This window comes from Geotrypetes seraphini, chromosome 1 (genome assembly GCF_902459505.1).
Source record: "Geotrypetes seraphini chromosome 1, aGeoSer1.1, whole genome shotgun sequence".
Taxonomy (NCBI): Eukaryota; Metazoa; Chordata; class Amphibia; order Gymnophiona; family Dermophiidae; genus Geotrypetes; species Geotrypetes seraphini.
The window spans coordinates 503,613,875-503,628,473 of record NC_047084.1 but is presented as its reverse complement, the minus strand read 5'-3'; the positions used below and the strand labels follow the sequence as shown (position 1 = coordinate 503,628,473).

Here is a 14,599-nt window from a genome sequence, read left to right as displayed (position 1 = left end):
TGGAATGAGGAAAACAAATGGGATACAGCACTGCTGGGGTACAAGCTCTATCGCCAGGATAGGTCAGGACAGAAAGGAGGTGGAATAGCCCTATACATAAAAGAAAGCATACAATCTACAAGAATGGACACAGCAGAGATGACTAACAAGCTGGAATCGCTATGGGTTAAAATACCGGGAAGGAAAGGGCCTGAAATAAAGATGGGCCTATACTATCGTCCACCTGGGCAAACCGGAGATATCGATGAAGAAATGGAAGCTGAGATGAAGCGGTAACACGGTTATTATGGGAGACTTCAACTACCCCGGGATAGACTGGAATCTTGGAAGCTCAAGATGCACTAGGGCAGGGGTCTGCAACCTTTAAGACATAAAGAGCCACTTGGACCCGTTTTCGAAAAGAAAAAAAAAACTTGGAGCCGCAAAACCATTATAAAACAAATCTAACACTGCATATATTGTTTCTTACCTTAATGCTATATACAGGATCATGCAGCTAAAAATTACAGATCACCACCATTACTGGGCCAATAAGCCCCCCATATAATGTGCCAGAGTCCAGGCCCCATATAATTAGCCATTGGTGTTAAAGAAAAGAGGAAGTCAAAATGATCTACCAATAATAAAAAAATTTTTTTAAAACCACAAAGCACACTATACGCAGAAAAAATGTTAATAATCATTCCTATTCCGGGGTTTTCTCAAAGAGGTCAAAGCAGATGACTCTATGCACTGTCACCTCACTAACAACCATACAAAAATAGACAAATATACCCCCTCCCTTTTTACTAAACCATGATAGCAATTTTTAGCGCAGGGAGCTGTGCTTAATGCCCAGCGCTGCTTTTGACGCTCATAGGCTCCCTGCGCTAAAAACCTCTATTGTGGTTTAGTAAAAGGGGACCATGGTGTAAAATATAGATAGCAGATATAAATTCAGACACATTTTGATCAGTAAATTTAAAATAAAATCATTTTTCCTACCTTATTGTCTGGTGATTTCATGAGTCTCTGGTTGCACTTTCTTCTTCTGACTGTGCATCCAATCTTTCTTCCCTTTTTTCAGCCTGTATGCTTCCTCTCCTCCTGACCTCATTCCCCTCCCCCCAACTTTTTCTTCCTCTCTTCCTGCCCTTTCTTTCTTTCTCTCTTCATGCCCCCTTTCTTTTTTCTGTTTCTCTTCCTGCCCTCTTACTTTCTTTCTCCTTGCCCTCCTCCAAGCCACTGCCAATGTCCTTCCATCGGGGAACAGGCCCCAAAGCCGCTGGCCGCCACCCCCCCCCCCCCTCTCTACTTCGGGCCGACCAGCATTCTTCTCCCCGATGTCAATTCTGCCGTCGGAGAAGAAGGCTGATCGGCCCAAGATCTCAATCGATTGGGAGAAATGCTGCCGGGTGCTGCCTTCGCGGAAACTGAAAGTAAGCAGGACCCGGCAGCAAGAAGAGCAAATGGAAAGCTTCACTGACCTGTCTCCCGCCTTAGCCCGTAGCGAATTTATGCTTCGGGGATCTAACATGTGCGTGCCGGCTTCCCTTCTCTTTCCCCACCCCCGGACATAACTTCCGGTTTTGGAGGGAAGAGAAGGGAAGCCGGCACACACACATTAAAGCCCCGGAGCATAAGTTCGCTACGGGCTAAGATGAAATCATCAAACCGGCTTTTTTTTTTTTTTTATGTTGAGCAGCAGCGGAGGCACCTTTGCGTGACACACTACTGGAGCCGCGGCAAAGATGTAAAAGAGCCGCATGCGGCTCTGGAGCCGCAGGTTGCCGACCCCCGCACTAGGGAGACAGAATTCCTGGAGGCTACACAAGATTGCTTCATGGAGCAGCTTGTTAGAGAACCGACGAGAGGAAATGCCACTCTAGATCTAATCCTAAATGGGTTAAGGGGACCTGCAAAAGAAGTGGAAGTAGTGGGACCATTGGGAAACAGCGATCATAATATGATCAAGTTCAAGGTTGAGGTTGGAATACCAAAAGGAAAAAGAACCATAGCGACAACTTTTAACTTCAGGAAAGGAAACTACGAAGCAATGAGGGAAATGGTAAGAAAGAAACTTAGGACACGGTGAGCGAGGCTCAAAATCTATATATCCCTAGATTCAGAAAGGGGTGCAAAAAGAGTCGAACAAAAGACCCGGCGTGGATAACTAAAATAGTGAAGGAAGCGATAGGCAATAAGAAAAATTCATTCAGGAAATAGAAAAAGGGCAAAATTGAGGGGAACTAGAAAGAGCACAGGAAGTATCAAAAAGAATGTCACCGTGTGGTTCGAAAAGCCAAAAGAGAGTATGAAGAGAGGCTAGCCAGGGAAGCACGAAATTTCAAACCGTTCTTTAGATATGTTAAAGGGAAGCAGCCGGCTAGAGAGGAGGTGGGACTGCTGGACGATGGAGACAGGAAAGGGGTGGTGAAGGAGGAGAAAGAAGTGGCAGAAAGACTTAATATGTTCTTTTCGTCTGTATTTACAAATGAAAACACAACCAACATACCGGAACCTGAGCAAATCTTCAATGAAGATCAAGCAGAAAAATTAACATCCATGGAAGTGAGCCTTGAAGACATACGCAGGCAGATAGAAAAATTAAAAACTGAGAAATCCCTGGGTCCGGATGAAATCCATCCAAGGGTTCTGAAGGAACTAAAGGAGGAAATAGTGGAACTACTGCAGGAAGTTTACAATCTATCCCTGAAAACAGGCGTGATACCGGAGGATTGGAAGATAGCCAACGTTACGCCCATCTTTAAAAAGGGATCAAGAGGTGACTCGGGAAACTACAGACCGATGAGTCTGACCTCGGTTCCGGGGAAAATGGCGGAAGCACTGATAAAAGAAAACATCAATGAACATTTTGAAAGAAACGAACTTCTGATAACCAGCCAACATGGTTTCTGCAAGGGGAGATCGTGCCTAACGAACTTATTGCACTTCTTCGAAGGAATTAACAAACAGATGGACAGAGGAGACCCCATAGACATCATATATCTAGATTTCCAAAAAGCCTATGACAAGGTACCCCATGAACGCCTACTTCGGAAACTGAACAACCATGGGGTGGTAGGAGACATACATAGATGGATCAGAAACTGGTTGGCGGGTAGGAAACAGAGGGTAGGAGAGAAGGGCCACTACTCGGACTGGAGGAGGGTCACGAGTGGTGTCCCGCAGGGCTCGGTGCTCGGGCCGCTGCTATTTAATATATTCATAAATGACCTAGAAACAGGGACGAAGTGTGAGATAATAAAATTTGCGGACGATACCAAACTATTTAGTGGAGCTCGGACTAAAGAGGACTGCGAAGAATTGCAAAGGGACTTGAACAAACTAGGGGAATGGGCGACGAGATGGCAGATGAAGTTCAACATTGAGAAATGTAGAGTATTACATGTGGGAAGCAGAAACACAAGGTACAGCTATACGATGGGAGGGATGTTATTGAATGAGAGTACCCAAGAAAGGGACTTGGGGGTAATGGTGGACATGACAGTGAAGCCAAGGGCACAGTGTGCAGTGGCCGCTAAAAGAGCGAATAGAATGCCAGGTATAATCAAGAAGGGTATTATTACCAGAACGAAAGAAGTTATCCTGCCGTTGATTCGGCGATGGTGCGTCCGCATCTGGAGTACTGCGTCCAATATTGGTCGCCGTACCTTAAGAAGGATATGGCGTTACTTGAGAGGGTTCAGAGGAGAGCGACACGTCTGATAAAAGGTATGGAAAACCTTTCATACGCTGAGAGATTGGAGAAACTGGGACTCTTTTCCCTGGAGAAGAGGAGACTTAGAGGGGATATGATAGAAACTTACAAGATCATGAAGGGCATAGAGAGAGTAGAGAGGGACAGATTCTTCAAACTTTCGAAAAATAAAAGAATAAGAGGGCATTCGGAAAAGTTGAAAGGGGACAGATTCAAAACGAACGCTAGGAAGTTCTTCTTTATCCAATGTGTGGTGGACACCTGGAATGCGCTTCCAGAGGGTGTAATAGGGCAGAGTACGGTACTGGGGTTCAAGAAAGGATTGGACAATTTCCTGCCGGAAAAGGGGATAGAAGGGTATAGATAGAGGATTACTGCACAGGTCCTGGACCTGTTGGGCTGCCGCGTGAAAGGACTGCTGGGCACGATGGACCTCAGGTCTGACCCAGCGGAAATTAATTCTTATGATTAATGTATGTATAATGTTCTGCACTTTTTGTTGGCCTTGAAACTTAATAAAGTTTAAAAAATCTGCTCTCAGATACCTATACCCACTATAATCTCAACCCAGAAATGTCCTGTCTAAATTAGATTGTATGCTCTTCTGAGCAGGGACTGTCTATTGTGTGTTAGAATGTATAGTGCTGCGTACGTCTTTCAGCACTATAGAAATAATAAATAGTAGTAGTAGTGCTACTCGACAAAAAGTGCATGTGAAAGTGAGAATGATTTCTAGCATCTTTGAATCACATGGAGGCTTTTCTCCATATTCTAATATTTCCGGAGCATCGCAGGGTTCTGTTTTTCCATATTCTGCAACAGCATTTCCAGTCCACAGCTCTTCTCTTTGGTTTCAACAGCACCCTGCTCTTTCACTAAAATGATGGTTCTTGTAGCTGTTATTCTCTGTAGGCAGGGTGTCCAGGTCCAACCTTTCTTGAATGACTGGTTGATCCGGGTTCCGTTTTGACAAACGTGCAACCCATACAGAGCTGGGGTTGGATTGTCAACTTCAAACAGAATCAGTTGACGCCGTCTCAGACCTTGGAAAATCTGGTCCTTCTCTTTGACACCCGGCAGGGTGGTGTGTTTCTGCCTTAGCCACGCAGTCCGGAACTTCAGCGGCAGATCAGAGATCTCCTGAACCTTTTAGCTCCCACACCCTGGCATTATGTGCAGGTGCTGGGATTCATGGCATCCTCCTTGGAGGTAGTTCCCTGGGCCAGTGCACACATGTGCCTTCTATTGGAGTCCCTCCTCTTCAGTGGTCTCCACAAGGTCATCCCTTTCAGTTCTGCTCCCCAGGAGTCTATGCTGGTGGCTTCAGGTAGAGGCTCTCCACCAGGACAAGCTTCTTTGGATCTTAGAGTGGTTAATTTTTATGATGGATCCCAGCCTGTCAGGTTGGGGTTATCACTGCGGGGACTGCTCCATTCAGGAGTGGTCTCCTCATCAGTGGTGGTAGTCGATCAATCATTTGGAGCTTCAGGCGATTTGCCTGGCATTACTCGCTTCCAGCCCACTCTGGAAGGAACAGCGGTGCAAGTGTTCTAAGACAACGCCACGACGGTGTTGTGTATAATTTGTCAAAGGGGCTACGGCCAGGAGGCTTGCATGCTGTTTCGCTAGGCGGCGTTAGGTTTTCTGTCTCTCTTAGTGGGGCACGTGGTAGGAGTTGACAGACTTCCTTAGTCGTCAAGTCCTAAACCTGGGATAATGGTCCCTCTTGCAGAAAGCGTTTCCATTTGATCATACAGTGCTGGGGTCAGACCCAGATGGACTTGATGGTGTCAGTAGAGAACTCAAGGGTCAGGCTCTTCTTCAGTCATTGAGCAGAGTGTGGAAACTTAGAACTGGATGCCTTCGTTCAACCCTGGCTTCCTTACGAGCTCCTTTGTGTCCCCTCCGTGGCCTCTGGTTGGTCGTGTCATCCGCCAGATAGCTACATATCCAAGCTTTGTGATTCAAGTTGCTCTGGACTGGCCTCATCATCCGTGGTTTGCAAATCTCATCAGTCTTCAGCGGGACAGGAAGCTCAACCTCCCTCTCCCTGGCAATCTTCTCAGTCAGGGTCTGTTGCCCATGGAGAATCCATAGCACTTTGGTCTTCCGGCATTGCTCTTGAGCGCTCAGCTTTGCTGAAGCACAGTTCTTCAGATGTAGTCCTCTCGAAACTTTTACGGTCATAGAAACCCTCTACTATGGTTTCTTATGGTTTCAAAGCCTGGAAGACTTTCCATTGGTGGTTTGCTAAGGACCAGGTGGAGCCTGAGAGGGCTCCCATTTAGGTAGTCCTGGCTTTTCTTTCAGTGGGCCTAAACAAGGGTTTAACAGAGGCCTCCCTTGAGGTTACAATCCTTTGGTTCTTGAGAGCACACAGATGATCTAGTTCGCTTACTGCTCATCCAGATGTGACCAGATTTATGAGAGGGGTGCTTTGTTTGTGGCCTCCCTTGCGTCCTCCTTTCCCTTCATGAAATCTTAACATCATTCTTCAGGGCCTTGGGGAAGCCCCATTAGAGCCATTGAAGGATGCTACTCTTCTGGATCTGACGATCAAGACTGACTTTCTGGTTGCCATTGTCTCAGCACGGCTTATTTGGAATTTCAGGCTCTTTCCTGCAGGGAACCCTTTCTCCGTATTATGGACGTGGGAGTTGTTCTCCGTACTATACCTTCCTTTTTACCCAAGGTGCTTTCCGCCTTCCATGTCAACCAGGAAGTTCATTTGCCTGCATTTCATTCCACAGCATTGGAGTGACAGGATCAGATATTGCGCATTTGGATGTCAGGAGAGTTTTGGTCCACTATTTGGAGAGGACCAATGATTTCCGGCTGTCTGATCACCTCTATGTCCTGACTGCTACACCTCCCCGTGGTCGGCTGACGTCCAAGTCCTCGATCATTCAGTGGATTCACCTAACCCTTTTCATGACTTTCATTGCTTGCGGCAGGCAACCGCCGGTTTCTCTTAAGGCTCACTCGACTAGAGGTCTTCTTGTGTCGTGGGCAGAGTCTCACACAATTCATCCAGATGAAATTTGCAGGGCAGCTACTTGGACCTTTCTTCATACCTTTACCTGGTTTTACCAAGTGGATGTGGAAGCTTGCTCTGATGCTGCTTTTTGGACCTCAGTGTTGAAGGCAGGCTCTTCTGTTCCTCCCTAGCTGCTACCATTGCTTTGGTACATCACCTAGCGGATGGATTCCAGAAGGGATCTAACAGAATGGAAGATTAGGTTTTTACCTTTGATAATCTTCTTTCTGTTAGTCCCTGTAGGATTCCATATGGCTTGCCCTCTCTGTGTTCAAGCAGTTGTTTGGAATAGCCTGCTTCTTTCTGCCTCGGTTAATCTCCTTGCAGGCTTGAAGACTTTCCAGCCAGTTGACGGATCCTGTGGGGAGTTTTCCACTTCTGTGAGTATACTTAACTGAAGGATGTCTCATATGGGTGCTCGTTGCACACAGCAGGTTAGTTCTATGTTGTTCCTCAATGTCTTTTCTGTATTGCATTTTGCCTGTTGACTTTTTTTCATATTTTGCAGAGCTGCTTTTAACAGAAATTTTTTGTTGCCGGGGAGAAGTCCCCATGCCCCCTTATTTTTCCTGGATTGCTTCTGGTATGTTTGCTTGGCTTTGAGACTTAACTATAGGGGGTTCTAACTCACTCTTGGAGGTAGGAGGAGCACATGCTCAGAAAAGTTTCTGGATTTCTGCAACTCACGGATTGTGGGAAGTGATTGAACACCTAGCGTATGGAATCTTACAAGGACTAACAGAAAAAGATTATCGAAGGTAAAAGCCTAATTTTCCACTCAGCACTAACTCACCCGCTGTTATCCTTCCTATCTGTCACAACTTCACCCTAACACTCTCCACTATCACTGTCCCTGATGCCAACATATATGTAGTCACACCTCCTCAAAAAAACCCTCACTGGACCGCACATGCTCCTCCAACGATCGCCCCATCTCCCTCCTCCCTTTCCTATCGAAGTTACTTGAACATGCTGCTTGAAGCGGCCCAGAGGAGGGCGATGAAAATGATAGGAGGCTTGCGCCAGAAGACATATGAGGAGAGACTGGAAGCCTTGAATATGTATACCCTAGAGCAGGGGTGTCAAACTAAAATCACATAAGGGTTCAAAATCTAAAACACAGACTAAGTCGCAGGCCAGATTTTTTATTAAGATACTTATCCCCCTCCTCTGCAGACGCACAGAGTGAGCCCCAGTGCCGGCGGCTGCTCTAATGCTCACAAGACTTCGGATTAATCGCCGCCGCCGCCGTCAAAAGCCACGCTGCGCGCCAGCAGAGGAGGGGGTTAATCTTAGTAGAAGTATAGGGATACAACCTCTCCAACCCCACGCCGGCTACAAAATAAATAAAAAAGACTTTTCCTCTCTTTTAGGTCCTAGATCACGGTTTCTGTCTAACACTAGTTCTGGCAGGATACACATTTCAAATTTGACATATTGTAATCACAAAATAGAAAATAAAATTTTTTCTACCTTTTGTTGTCTGGTTATTTTGCTTTTGGTCCCAGTTTCTCTTTCTGATTTTGTCTATCTTCTAATTCTCTTTCCAGTGTCTGCTGTCCATTTTTTTCTTCTCTGCTCTCTTGCTCTAGTCCCAGTCTCCAACATATTGATTGTTCCCTTTCAACTTTTCTCCTTTTTTCTTTTCTGCCTCTGTCCACTCAAAATCCGACCCTTCCTTTCCCGAGCACACTACCAAAACCCTTATCACCTTACGCTTAGATTATTGCAACTTGCTACTTTCAGGTTTTCCGCTCAGCCATCTTTCACTCCTTCAATCTGTCTAGAATTTGGCTGCATGACTCATATTCCTTGAGAGTCATTATACTCACATTACCCTTATCCTAAAGTCACTTCATTGGCTTCTGTTTCTGAATAGAATTCAAACTCTTACTGACCTACAAATGCATTCACTAAGCTGACCCTCATTACCTCGCTTCATTTATCTCCCCCTATGTCCCCCTCCACCCCACCTCCCTCATGAGGCTCCGCTCAACTGGTAAGTCCCTCCTATCTGTGCCCTTCTCCTCCTCTGCCAACTCCAGACTCTTGCTGCACTGTATGCCTGGAATAAACTGCCTGAATCCCTACAGTGGGTTCCTTCTCTGGCAGTGTTCAAGTCCAATTAAAAGCCCACCTATTTGGCAGGATTTCAAAAAGTACCAAGATTTCATGTTACCTACTCCAGGGATAAGTAGTGGCTTTCCCTCTTTCTATCTTAAGAGCAATTTAAGGACTTTTTCTCTGGGGAAAGTACTTCCTCTAGGTGCTTTTCCCACATTCTCTGGCAATGAGTTCTAGAGCTTAAATATTTGCTGAGTGAAAAAATATTTTCTTCTATTAGCTTTTGAACAAAGTATAAAATAGATTATCTACCCCATTTTAGACAGGCTGTAGAAGTTGGGGATTGAGATGTGCAGGTTACTATGTCTCAAATTTCACAAATATTTTAGAACAATTGTGCTGACATAGTTTGCTCTAAAATACAGGAGAAATGAATGTATTATGTGCTGGTTACATTCAGCACAAATATCCATCTAGCAAAAATAAATGTAGAAAATAGCAGTGGGTTCAATTCCACTGCATAAAGAGATATTTGTTGTCACCTTTTTATCTTCGTGACTATAGAAATATAATCTGTATTTAAGTGTGTATCTTGCAAATGTTTGTCTGCATTTTTCAAAGCCAGGTTATGTATGTCTCAAACACAAGTGTGTGCAAATGGCAAGAGATTTTTGGTCAATACAGGGGCGTGGTAGGTAAATAACAATATGTTTATGCCCATAAAGAGGCTAAATGTGGATGTCCTAAAAGATCTACTTTGGGAATTAGACCTTTAGCACTCCACTTTAGGGATGAGGGGGAAAGGTTGCCCTCTTAATCCCCCAGTAGCTTTTATCTTCCCCAAATGCCAAACCAACCAGGGAAACTGGCATCTGTGACAGCATCAGGATAATAAGTGATTAATTCACATTTCAAATCCAAACAGGGCTTCTAAAATGAAAGCCTATATTTGTTTAATAAGAAGAAACCAAAGCAAAAACAAAATAATTAATTTTTTCCTTCCTGTCAACCAGGTTTGGTCTCTTTGAAGCTATGTCGGCTATTGAAATGATGGATCCCAAAATGGATGCTGGTATGATTGGAAACCAGGTCAATCGAAAGGTTCTTAATTTTGAACAAGCTATCAAGGTTGGCTTCCCTTACCTTTCATATGTGTGTGCTACTACTACTTAAGGAAAGATTAGGTTCTTACCTCGGTAATCATTTTTCTAGCAGACAGGTACTTTATTCCTGAACCTTCAGGTAGTCATCTCCTCCTTGCGAGAATTCTTGTTGAGACCCTTATAAGGATTCTTTTGCTCTGTCTCCCATCCCTCTGAGCTGTCCTCCAATTCTTCAGCCTATACCAAAACAGGTGGTCAGCCCTATAGAGGAAATAGAATAGGGAGGGGTATGGGGATACTCCCTGAGAAACATGTCTGTTCTGTTTATATCATTAATATATAACATATGAATCAAAAAAACTTAACTATTTGCAATATATAACAAGGTGAAAAGAGATTACCAATATGAGCGCAACCTGCACTAAGATGTGGGGATTCTACAGATAATCCCTATATTTTTCAACATGGCAGTCGTGCCTTCTTTTCTTGTTAAAAGCTTGGTAAAGGAAAGAAACAAGATGGCCAGATTCCCTGGCACATTTAAGACAATGAGCAGGGGCAGATAAGAACATAAGAAGTGCCGCTGATAGATTAGACCAGTGGTCTATCGTGCCCAGCAGTCCGTTCATGCGGCAGCCCTTAGGTCAAAGACAAGTGCCCTGATTGAGTCTAGCCTTACCTGCGTACGTTCTGGTTCAGCAGGAACTTGTCTAACCTTGTCTTGAATCCCTGGAGGGTGCTTTCCCCTATAACAGCCTCCGGAAGAGCGTTACAGATTTCTACCACTCTGGTTGAAGAAGAACTTCCTTATGTGTGTACGGAATCTATTCCCTTTTAACTTTAGAGAATGTCCTCTCATTCTCTCTACCTTGGAGAGGGTGAACAACCTGTCTTTATCTACTAAGCCTGTTCCCTTCATTATCTTGAATGTTTCGATCATGTCCCCTCTCAGTCTCCTCTTTTCAAGGGAAAAGAGGCTCAGTTTCTCTAATCTCTCAGTCCTCCAGCCCCTTAACCATTTTAGTTGCTTTTCTCTTGGCCCTTTCGGGTAGTAAAATGTCCTTCATGTACGGCGACAGTGCTGGACGCAGTATTCCAGGTGGGGGCATACCATGGCCTGGTACATCGGCATGATAACCTCCGATCTGTTTGTGATCCCCTTATTTAACATTCCTAGAATTCTGTTTGCCCTTTTTGCTGCCGCCGCACATTGCGCAGATGGCTTCATTGACTTGTCGACCAGTACTCCCAAGTCTCTTTTCTGCGGGGTCTCTTAGAGTACTGCACCGGACATCCTGTATTCATGTATAAGATTTTTGTTACCGACATGCATCACCTTGCATTTATCCACATTAAACCTCATTTGCCATGTTGCGGCCCATTCCTCGAGCATGTTTATGTCACGTTGCAGGTCTTCGCAATCCTTCTGTGTCTTCACTACTCTGAATAACTTTGTATCATCCGCAAATTTAATCACCTCGCTCATCATACCAATTTCCAGATCATTTATATATGTTGAAGAGCAAGGGGCCGAGCACTGAACCCTGCAGCACTCCACTTGTGACGCTTTTCCAGTCCGAGTATTGTCCATTTACCCCTACTCTCTGTTTCCCATCCGCTAACCAGTTTTTAATCCACGAGAGTATTTCACCCTCGATTCCATGGCTTGCAATTTTTCGAAGCAGTCTTTCATGCGGGATCTTGTCGAACACGTTTTTAAAATCCAGATATACAATGTCGACTGGATCACCCTTGTCTATCCTGCCTATTTACTCCCTCAAAGAAGTGTAGTAAGTTCATCAAGCAAGATCTTCCTTTGCTAAAGCCATGCTGGCTGGTCCTCATTAGATTGTGTCTGTCAAGGTAATCAATGATGCGGTCCTTTATCAGCACCTGTACTATCTTTCCCGGTATTGAGGCCAGACTAAGAGGTCTGTAGTTTCCTGGATCTCCCCTCGAACCTTTCTTGAAGATTGGCGTAACATTCGCCACTTTCCAGTCTTCCAGAATCCTTCCCGATTTGATCGACAGATTGGCTGTTAGTTGAAGCAGTTCAGCTATAACCCCTTTCAGTTCCTTGTTCTCCCTAGAGCCTTTTAGGCGGGCGCTCCAGCTGGCTAATTTAAGTGAGCACCCGGCTGTCTGCCAGGGAAACCTAGGCAAAGGTATATACGTTTTTTAATCCTGGTGTATCGGCAGGAGCGAGCTTTCTGCGTTCCTGCCCCCGCACTGAGTCCCGTCCTTGCCGGATCTCTGCCTCACATCTCGCGGCTAGCGGTGCACAAGGCAGGAGCGAGCTTTTTGCGCTCCAGTCTGGGCCTGCGCCGCTTCCTGAATGGCTGCTGGTGCCATCATAGCCATGATCATGTAAGCTTCAAACATCATATTGATGAATTCAGGGTGAAATCCCTTTCCAGGATGTCCAGATGGCCCCTGTGGATGCTTGCAACTCCCTTCTAGGGTTTTGCAGTAGTAGCACAGCTGTGCTTCACTAGTGACATCCTTGTGTTGCTTCCCAGCTTGAATCTGGATTTTTTTTTTTTAACCTGGTCCTTGCAGCATCTGGATACTAACGCCCCCCTGAGGGACTAGAGGTGGCTAAGCTAACAGCTCCCACCTCACTTTACGCTGTGTGGCATGTTGAACACAGACAATCCTCAGATGGTCATCCAGTGTAATTCTGGCATGAATCCAGTGTATCTTGGCATGAGGAATCCTTCACATCTGATTTTGAGCAAAGTCGAGGTGTTTTGAGGTAGATATAGGCTTATAATTTCAAATTGGGAAATCCAAATTGTCCATTGCGGCAGTGATTTTAGTGCCAAAAATGGCCTGTGAGAGCTACATTGGAGTCCAAAAACTAGCATATTTGGAATTTTAGAGGTTGGGGACACTGGGTCTAAGCTTAGATTCCCCAAAATACTTTTAAGACCCCCCCCCCCCCAGATTTAATTTTTCAAGCTGTCAACCTGTTACTCACTGTGCCATGCTGGGAGCTGCATTGTGCTGAAGCTGCAGACAGCCTACAGGGAGAACTTTTGCCACAACGAGCATGGAATCCAGACAGCTTGTCTCTTTGGAATGCCTCTCTAGCTCCAGCGAATAGGTCGGAGACCTTGCACATGCAAACGATGGAAGAAAATAGAGCCACTCGCCTGCACTGAAGCATACTGCAGGCAGAACCTGGGGCAAGCCGTTCTCCCAAAGGATTGATCCCTGAGCCCTGAACTGTTGTTGCAGGCTGTCCAACTGGGTGCACTGCAAAGCAGCCTGCCCCTTGGAAGCATACCCTCAACCTTAGAGTCTGTGCTCTCCCACAAGCTTCAAGATTGGGGTCCTCTGCAGCACTTAAAGCCTTGCAAATGATAAGCAAAAACCAGATTTAATTGAAAAATAAACAAGGGCAGAAAAGATGGGCTCGTACCATCTCACTTGTAGAGAGATAACTGAGGAATTGTAGGACAGCCTAGAGGGGTGAAAGGTAGACAAAAAAATGCTAATGAATCTCTACAAAAATTCTTATGAGAAGGGGTTGACTACCTGAAGGTTCAGGAATAAAATTTCACACTAGAATATATTTTGCAGATTTTCTTATTTTGTTTCTCTGAGAGGAGTTCATATTACAAACTATCAGTGGTTTTACTCGGATTATTGTTATATATATTTGATGCTTTACAGCAGGGGTGTCAAAGTCCCTCTGGGAGGGCCGCAATCCAGTCAGGTTTCAGGATTTCCCCAATGAATATGCATGAGATCTATTTGCATATACTTCTTTCATTGTATTCTAATAGATCTCATGCATATTCATTGGGGAAATCCTGAAAACCCGACTGGATTGCGGCCTTCCAGGAGGGAATTTGACACCCCTGCCTTACAGAAAAGAGTCCAGACTAGAAAATTTAACCAAAGGAAAGATGTTTTCTAAATGTCAGAAGCAGGATGATTTGTTTAGGAAGAAGGTAAAGAAATAGGATGTTAGTAAATGGGTGAGGAAGAGTGTCCAACAGTGAAGGGAATGAATGGAAAGTAAAGATGGGCAGCCAACAATATTTTTGTCTTTTTTTTTTTTAACCCATTCTAGAATGAATGTCATCTTAATGCACACTATGTTCAGAGAGAGCAAAGTTGCTTACCTGTAACAGGTGTTCTCCATAGACAGCAGGTGCATGCAGCTACACTTGTTGGTGAAGTCCCTGGACTCAGCCTGTCTAGCGGAACTCTCCCCTAGATACAGTAGTTTTGGGGTTGGGGTTTTTTCTGCTGGGCATGTGCAGCCAACTTGACTCTGGAGCTCCACCCTCATAGCCTGTCAGTATGTCTCCAGCTGATTAAGTAAGTAGATTTGAGGGGATGGAGGGCAGTTCCCCTGCTGTCTACGGAGAACATCAGTTACAGGTAAGCAACTTTACTTTCTCTAAAGACAAACAGGTTAATGCAGCTCCACTTGTTGGTGAGTTACTAGCTTGAACAAGAAAATGGGAGAAGGCAATCAATTCTTTCCTTTTTTAATTTTTTTTTTTTGAAAGTGGAAACAAATTGAAAGAACAGATTGTCCAAATTGAATGTCGTGTGCTAAACTTTGGTCTAAACAATAATGCTTAGTAAACGTATGAACCGAAAACCAAGTTGCTGCTTTGCAGATATCTTATATAGGAACTGCTCTCAAGTTTGCAACTGATGAAGCTAACACTTGTA

The 14,599-nt window shown here is 44.8% G+C and overlaps 1 protein-coding gene across 3 annotated transcripts in view; it reads left to right on the top strand.

Annotated features, from left to right (window-relative positions):
- NAA35 (N-alpha-acetyltransferase 35, NatC auxiliary subunit) overlaps positions 1-14,599 on the top strand; it is a 356,679-nt gene that overhangs the window by 82,796 nt on the left and 259,284 nt on the right. For all 3 annotated transcript variants that reach the window (XM_033927824.1, XM_033927815.1, XM_033927834.1), the window contains exon 4: positions 9,815-9,929. In XM_033927824.1, coding sequence (XP_033783715.1) covers positions 9,815-9,929 — 115 coding nt within the window. The remainder of the gene's footprint in view (positions 1-9,814; positions 9,930-14,599) is intronic.